The sequence below is a fragment of the Sinocyclocheilus rhinocerous genome, unplaced genomic scaffold, assembly GCF_001515625.1.
Source record: "Sinocyclocheilus rhinocerous isolate Xijiao unplaced genomic scaffold, SAMN03320098_v1.1 scaffold2406, whole genome shotgun sequence".
NCBI classification, from domain to species: domain Eukaryota; kingdom Metazoa; phylum Chordata; class Actinopteri; order Cypriniformes; family Cyprinidae; genus Sinocyclocheilus; species Sinocyclocheilus rhinocerous.
Genome location: NW_015656159.1, coordinates 65,468 through 74,436, shown reverse-complemented (window position 1 = coordinate 74,436; position 8,969 = coordinate 65,468). Strand labels below are relative to the sequence as shown.

Here is an 8,969-nt window from a genome sequence, read left to right as displayed (position 1 = left end):
CAGTGTCGGCTCCAGCCCCTGAGTCCGCTTCAGTGTCGGCTCCAGCCCCTGAGTCCGCTCCAGTGTCGGCTCCAGCCCCTGACCAGAGTCAAGAAATGGCTCTAGCCCCAGTCCCGAGAGAGGGCTGCTGTTTCCACGTCGAACCCAGGGAGGGCTCCAGTTCCTGAGTTTAGTCCAGAGAGGGCTCCAGTTCCCAAGTCAAGCCCAGAGAAAGACTCTGTTCCCAAGTTATGCCCCGAGAGGGCTCCTGCTCCCACGTCCAGCCCAGAGAGGGCTGTGGTTTCCACGTCCAGCCCAGAGAGGGCTGCTGTTCCCACGTCTGACCCAAGGAGGGTCACAGTTCCCGAGTCAAGCCCAGGGAGGGCCACTGCTCCCAGTGTTTTCCTGTGTCAAGTGTCCGGTGTCTAACGTAATTTTGTGTCTCCAATCCACACCTCTACAACTACAACTAATGATTGCTGTTTTCCTTCATGGAATTATGGAGTTTGTTTTCCACAAGAAAATCGGATTATCTTTCTTGCTCACTACTGGTATTGATATAAGATTATTCTGAGCTTATTGGAGATGCTTAATACCTTCAGTGTGCATGCAGTTATACATGCTCAGTGTAGCGGAGGAAAGTGCCATTGGTGACGGCATCCTGCTGCCAGTTATTGCTCAAATGAATGCCATCTGATATTTAGAACCAATCCACACGTGACAAATGGCAAAATTTAACAGACTTTGGCTGCAAAAGGAAGACGGTGCCTGGAAGACAGACATTAGAGGCATGGAAAATGGCAGCATTGTCACAGCTGTGTTGCAGAGGCAGAATGTGCTCTTGACATTAGATGGACATCTTATAATGCCGTATTGCTTAGACAAATCATTCACGCCCAGTTCAAGGTGGTCTCCCATTTGTTTGTTTGTTTAATAGCAAATTAATAAAAAACATTAATATTGTATGTATGTATGTATTTATATGTGTTTTAAATTTTGGATGGTCAATTTTGGACAGCTAAATTGTTATTATTTGTGTCTGAGGAGAGGTAACTACTGCTGAAAACATGCTGTTGCTGAAAAACAGACGAAAACATCAATGGAAATGTGTCTGTTGATCGCTGAAATTGCTGTATATTTATCTGTACTTTAATTGCAGGCCTGCAGCAAGCTATCAGAGTACTGTCATTTACATTGGATATTTTTGAGCGACTTCTGGCTCGTTAGCTTTGACTCTGTTCACTTGACATTAAAGTTGTTCTAATTATAGGCTACAGAGTCCCATAGCCTCAGTGTAGGGACACAATTAAAGCGTAAACATTGCTGTGAACGCTTGCGATCAATGAGCTGACCCTCTCCTGTGGATACTGATTTTTCGACCACCTGAAATTCCTGATAAAGCGAGCTGTTCACTTGAAAGTGCTGGCTGCTAATATCTGTTGTGCTGAAATGAAAAGTTACATTGATGTTTACAGTCAATCACACTTTTGCTTACAACCTTGTAATATCTATCTATCTATCTATCTATGATTTGTTCATTCTGTCTGTATCTAACTATTGTTCTATCATTCTGTTGTTTGTTCTATTTATCATTCATTCGTTCTATCCGTTTTTCCGATTGTTTGTTCATTCTATCGTTCAATCGTTCTATCTCTCATTCTGTCGTTCTATCTATGATTCTGTCGTTCTATCTATTGTTCAATCGTTCATACTATCTGTTGTTTGTTTGATCTATCATCTGTTTATTCTTTCAGTCATTTGATCATGCTGTCGTTCTATAGAGCAATACTCTATCTATCATCCATTTGTCCGTTCTATAATTCGTTCTATCCATCATCCATTCTGCCATTCGTTCTATCTATTGTACATTTGTTCTTTCTATAATTTGTTCTATCTAACATTCTATCTGTCATTCTATCTGTCTTTTGAACATCTATTCGTTTGGTCTGTTTGTCTGTCTATCTATCATTTGTTCTATTTATTGTTCTTTCGTTCGTTCTGGCATTCTGTCTCTCATATTGTTTAATCATATTCATATTGTTTCTATTATTCCAACTGTCTGTGTCTCTCTGCTTGAAACTTTATATTTTATTTTACAGTTATATATACTTCCTTATATTCAAATTTTGAATTCTGCATCCTGTTTACTACCTCACTTTAACTCTGAATGCGGTATAACCCTGATAGCAACAGCTTACTAGAACACCATAGCAACTACATAACCCACCAAAAACTAATCAGAACAACTCCGCAACCATATACTGGCAGCCACCCAAAACACCCAAGCATCATGATGGTGACTTTTGCACAGACAATCCCCACTTGTGTTTTCTACAGAAAATGTTGTTTTGTCCCCTTCAGCTGCTTTGGCTATTTTTGGCTGACTGTTTCCATCTTCCCTGCTGTCATACCCGAACATCTCTCTCATCCTGAACCGAGTGCCGTATCACGATTTTCCTCTTTCTTATTTCCCCCTCACTGGCTCACCTTGTATTCAATTAAAATGGCAATTTGATGAAAAATTCCATCTCTACGGAATGTGTTGCTTCAGTAATCTGCAGTTAGCAAGCCGACTGGATGAGAGCTCCATTCATCTTCCACGGCCTTTATTTCACAGCACAATCACTGTCCGCTCTGCACAGACGATTTTCTTCTCAGGACTTCTCACCTTTTTCTGTTCCCCTACAGGTTCAGGAGTCACTCAACCCCAACAATCTGGAGTACTGGATGGAGGATATCTACACACCGGGCTACGATTCGCTGCTCAAGCGCAAGGAGGCGGAGTTTCGCAGAGCCAAGGCGTGTAAAATCGGCGCGTTGATCGCTGCGGCCGCCTGCACTGTGATACTGGTCATCGTAGTGCCCATTTGCACCATGAAGTCCTGAGGTTTCTATGGGACTTCATTTGCGGGGATTGTAATTAGGTCTGATTTCAGCCACCGGCCTTAGACTTTACTGGAATGTCTATCGAAATATATCACAACAAAAAGTTAAGAATTGCAATTTGACGTGTCTTTTTTTTATTTTCGTTAGTCAATATTTATAACTTGAATAAATGATTTATGTAGTAGATGGCCTTACTTAAAGGCTCTGAGATGCACCTTTGTTTTATAGTCCAGAATATAATGTACCGATATGTTTTATGTCTGTTTCTTTTTTTGGTAAAGGGAACGCTTTATGTTTAAGCGCATTCTATTTTTTACTTTAGGCCTACTATGATTACGAGAATTTTAACGAGAGTTATTTTTCAATGAATACGCTGACAGAATGTTTTAAAGACGAGTTGGATTTATCTTTGGAAATCACTGGAGTGTTTGGGCTCGTGCAATGCCTTTTTATAAGGAATATATATTCAGATAGCGCAAATATATAGTTCATGTGTGCATTCAGTAAGGAATAGTTCATGCGAAAATGAAAAGTCTGTCATTGTTTATTCACCTTGATGTCACATAAACTTGTGTGCTGTTCCATTGATTTTTTTGTGCTTATAATGACCATATTCTCAAAAAAAAAAAACACCATAAAAGTAGTCCATATGACTTGTATGCTATATTCGAAGTGAAACATTTTAAATGAATAAGCACTAATAAACCCAAATACGCAACTGGCCCATATTTAAATTTAATTTTGTGGGAAACTAGCTTAAAGTCACTTATAATTCATCGTCAGTCACACAGATTTGGAAAAACATGAGTGTGAGCAAAAAAACGGACAGAATTGTAATTTTTAGGTGAATTATTCCTTAATGTTGAGGGGTTTTGATTGTAGAATGTGAGGACAGTAAAATGATTCTATTAATGATGTTTATTCAGTTTGTTTGAATAGTGACGTGTGACTTCATTTCCTTTGGATTGAGTCTGTATTAATGCCAATACAACATTTCAAAAACAATTATATCATAGTACATAGCTGCTTTCTCTTTGATTGTGATTATATATACTTTGCCTTGTTCTATCATAACTAATCATAACACTGTATACTTGAATTGCCAAATCACTTTCAACTAGCTCAGTTTTTCTCTGAAAGTGTTTTTCTTGCACTTATTCACCAGACCGATCTAAAATTGGACCTGTCAACAAAAACTGTGAACTTACCTTAATGATGTTCACTTTTGATGCTCTTTACACCCGTTGTAAGAGTGATTCTTCTGAGAAGTCAAGCTGTAGGGCCGTTGAGTGAAAACCGCCTGTTAGTCAGAAACAATATTGCACTCAGGCGCTGTTCTACAACTAATGAGCTGCATTTCTTGTCTAACGCCTACATAGTAGGCAGCTATCTTCTGAGGCAGCATCCTAACTGAAATAAGCCCTTAGTGACTGATTTGGTGTGCTCTAAATAGACAGCAACTGTGTGCGTCATACAGATAGCGCTCCTCACGTGAAGCACACAGGAAACTTGATTGATAATTGATTTCAGTAAAGTTTGACACAAGCACGTTGCCCTTTGGAACAGCCTGTGATGCCTTAAATGCTGTCTATGTAATCAGCTCACTAGGTTTTGGAACAACGCCTGAACAAAAACAGAAAAAGCATTGTGCAAACCAACTGATATTTGAAGGTTTTTCTAATATCATAATACGTGAATGTTATAGGGAATAGAGTGCTGCCGGAATAAGTCCCAAAACCCAGAAACAAGTGTGTTTTTTTTTGCACTTCCGGTTCCACTGTCCTGAAGTCAAAAGTTTTTAAAAAAGTTTTTACCTGTCTTGAAAAAGGCGATTACTTCTGAGTTTGTCGGGGACATAAAACGTCATCACACTGAACAGACAAACTCATATACACACTAGACTGCTTTTATAGCCTTGTGTTTATACTCGCGCTTTTGAAAAGTATTCAGAAGCTTATGCTAAAGTCATACAAACATTGCAGTTCATTGTTAGCCTACAATTAACTTTTTACTTCTGCCGATTGTATTTAGACTTTAAAATTCACAGAAGTTGTTTATTTGTGAGGTTATCTTGATGAACAAAATGTGTGAGAATCATACACTTTTGTTGGTTACAGAGATTATTTCCACATTAATCCAAAAGCCAGCGGAAATATCCCACTGGATTTTTTGTCGAGGGAACCAGGGTGATGCAAACTTTTGGGTTGACCTACAAAAATCATCCCTGCAGCACTTTATGACCACTGCTAATCAAATAACGGTGCATTTTTTTTGTAGCCAACCAAAATCAATGGTCTGTCTTTTATAGTGTGTTGTATCAAAGCAAACAGGTTCCACTAAATTTAAAGGTGAAGTGTGTAATTTTTTGTTAGATTTATCCTAAATTAAAGGAATAGTGCAACCAAAAATGAAAATGTGCTCACCCTCAGGCCATCCAAGATGTAGATGAGTTTGTTTCTTCATCAGAACAGATTTGGAGAAATTTAGCATCACATCACTTGCTCACCAATGGATCCTCTGCAGTGAATGGGTGCCGTCAGAATGAGAGTCCAAACAGCTGATAAAAACATCACAATAATCCACACCACTCCAGTCCAACAGTTAATGTCTTGTGAAGCGAAAAGCTGTGTGTTTGTAATAAACAAACCCATCATTAAGATGGTTAAGAGCAGGGGTCACCAAAATCGGTCATAGAGGGCCAATGTCCTGCAGAGTTTACACCTGAACCAGCCAATCAAGTTCTTACTAGGTATACTTGAAACTTCCAGACAGGTGTGTTGAGTCAAGTTGGAGCTAAACTCTGCAGGACACCGGCCCTCCAGGACCGAGTTTGGAGACCCCTGGTTAAGAGGATCCATTGGTGATCAAGTGATGTATTGCTAGATTTCTTCAAATCTGTTCTGATGAAGAAACAAAATCATCTACATTTTGGATGGCATGAGGGTGAGTACATTTTAAGCAAATTTTCATTTTGGGGTAAATTATTCCGTTAACTAGTGCCATAGAAATAGCACACTTCGCCTTTAAGAGAAATTTAACTTGCACATAAAAATGACATTAATAGAATGATCCTTTACACGTGAGAATTTACTACTACTACTACTACTTTTGATCTTAAGTTTGTTCTTGGGAGTTCTGCAACAACATTGGTTTTCAATGATGAATAGATTTCAAAATATATACATTCATATCCCTACCGCTGTAGTTTTGCAATGTTATATTCAGAAACATATAGGACTAATTCACCAAATAATAAAGCTTGTCATTTATTTGCTCACCTCATGGCAATCCAACCCCATAGGCTGATATTTTCTCAATACAACAGGAAAATTATGAAATGATGTGACAGTGTTGTGTGAGAATAATGGCTTATGGGTTTGTAATGGCATAAGGTTTTAGTAAATAATGACTTTGACTGTCACTTTTGGGCAGTGGTGCAGTGCAGAGTATACACAGGTATACGACGTATTTTTATCAGTCGGCATTACGTATACCCACTTCAAAATCCCCTCTGAAGCGCATCATTCAGTAGAGTCCTGCATTAGCCAAATCATGACTGTCCAGCACATGAGTAGCTAATTCAATCGCATGTAAACAATTGCAAATATTCCTTAAAAACAATCAGTAATATGGTCAGGACCGAGGCTTAAACACGCTCATGCAGTCTATGTTTCATTCATACTGAAAAGAAAGTCCAAAATGGACTCGTAGAAGTAATAACTTATGATGTGCCAGGAAATCCCTAATATGGATAAAGGCATCCCGCTATTACTGTAGCCAAAGCATTCTCAGCTGTAGCTGAGCTGAATAAAAAGAAAAGTTTTGACTGATGAAACGTGAAGACGGTAAACACACGATTGCGACAATATATGGTTCATGTGTGTTTTTCCAGTCATCTCCAGGTGATAAAAAAGCATCTGAATAATGCAGTGCAGTTTGTAGTATATAAACAAATCATAAATTTGTCATTAGGAAAATATAGGAAAAATATTATAGAATACAAATTATTGGTTATTGTCCAGCAGTGTATTTGATTTCTCAGCCAATTAAAAGTAAGAGATAGGATAGTAATAATAATAATAATAATACAATTAATAATAATAATAAAAAAGTATTATTATATTTGACATTTCTGTCCCCCACACTTCTGAAATGATGACTACACCCCTGTATCAGGGCTCAAATTTACCATTTGCCCGTCACTGTATGTCATGGGAGAAACAGTCAGTCACACATAGGAGCAGAGCTGCACAATTATGAATAAACTGAGAATCACAATAGTTTTTTTTTATTATTACAATTAGAGATTATGATTCTCCCACGATTCTGTTCAGAACAAAATAGCATGTAATTTAGTAGAGGTTCTGCCCAAATGTTAATTGCTGCAGTCGATTTATTTATTTATTATTTTTTATTTGAATTATTTATTGCAAAATCTGCACCTCTTCTGTGGCTAATATTAATTTCATAATGATCCTTACTCCATGAATTTAAGCAGCAGAAGTTAAGTGACAGTGTGCCAGTACTACTTGCCCATTTTGGGGTGAACCAAATATTCAAGACTAGTTTTACATGTCACTGTTTATAACACAGGGTGTTCATCCTTTGCTGGGCCGCTTAAAACAATAAAATTGGGGGCATAAGTTAAGAGTATCTCAAAGCACCACTACACCACTGCTTTTGGGTGAACTATTCCTTTAATTGACCTGATCAGTAGATTAGGGCATTTGAATGTGACCTTTTCTTTGATTGGCCGAATGTCCGGTGACTTCGCCTTCGACACGGGAACTGTGTATAGTAGCACGCTGTAGAGCCCTGTAAATAATTTCAGGTTCAGAGCGCATTGTGTGAATCAAGTGTAACTGGAGTCATATTCTAATAAATCTCTTACTGTTCAGATTGTTGAATGTGCATCTGTCTATGCATGTGTCCTTTGCATGTGTTTCTTGATATCATGATTAATTTTTCGTATTTTTATATCCCTATTCCTCTGGATGTGCTCTCTGAAACCAGACTATGACTGATGTCTAAATATGGAAAGTCGAATGATGGTGTTTTCCTGGGAATGTTGAGGCGACAATGACATCTATAAATATCTGAAAATGTTCTAGGTGCTCCATCAAACACTCGTCATGTTACTATTATTGTGATTAAACCTGCATTTGAAGGCTCTGTTCCAAAACCTGGTGAGCTGCAGCATTTCAAGGCATCATAAATGCATTTCTGACATGAAGACTGTTCAGAAAGCTATAGGCAGCCTTTTTCTATGCCTTTTTCTTTCTTTCTCTATCTGTTGTGGAGAAGGCACTCCTAAAAAGCATTGTTTCATAAATGCACTGAAAAGTTGCATTAGTGATGACTTTGCCTATATAATAATAAAAACCAAGGTTATTTCAGAAGTTAATACATTTAACGAAAGTCACATTTTACTTCATATAATATGCACTGATGAATCATCCACAGTAAGATAAGGGGCATGTGATAGGAAAGTAAATTGGGACATTTTTGATGTCATGTTGACTGTAAGTACAGTATGATTATGACCGTGCAGCTGCTCTCCGGGTCTGTCAGTGTGAGATCTACCTCATGCTGGATTCTGGCCTGCTGAGCAGAGCTTATATGAAATCTGGCACAGGTTGGTGTAAAGAGCTGGCACTGGCCTGGCACTGGGGACATTATCAAGAGCAGATCTCAACTAGACTGCCAGAACCCGCTGAGACTAGAAAACAATTTTCAGAGGGACTCTGTAATGAGGAGATATTTAGAGTGAATTTTAAGGACATTGATTGCCACAGTTGCTACGGTTTCCAGAAAGTGCAAAGTACAGCAGGTTCTGTGAATTCTGTTTATTAGTGAAGATTCAAGTACAACTTGCTAAATTTCAAGGCCAGTATAACCAAGACCAATGTAATAATTGTATTAAAGCAACTGTATGTGGTTTTGTGTGTTTTTGCGAGCACCCTATAAGTCAAGTCAAGTCACCTTCATTTATATAGCGCTTTTAACAATACAGATTGTGTCAAAGCAACTTTACAGTATTAAATAGGACAATAGTGTGTCAATAATGCAAAATGACAATAGTAAACACTCAATTTTCAGTTAAA

General features: G+C 38.2%; 1 protein-coding gene across 1 annotated transcript in view; it reads left to right on the top strand.

Moving 5' to 3' along the window:
* The window catches only part of LOC107719677 (UPF0258 protein KIAA1024-like), a 24,030-nt gene extending 21,077 nt beyond the window's left edge, over window positions 1-2,953 (top strand). The window contains exon 4 of the mRNA XM_016527158.1: window positions 2,668-2,953. Within this exon, the coding sequence (XP_016382644.1) occupies window positions 2,668-2,865 (198 nt within the window). The 3' untranslated portion in view covers window positions 2,866-2,953. The remainder of the gene's footprint in view (window positions 1-2,667) is intronic.
* The last annotated feature ends 6,016 nt before the right edge of the window (window positions 2,954-8,969 follow it).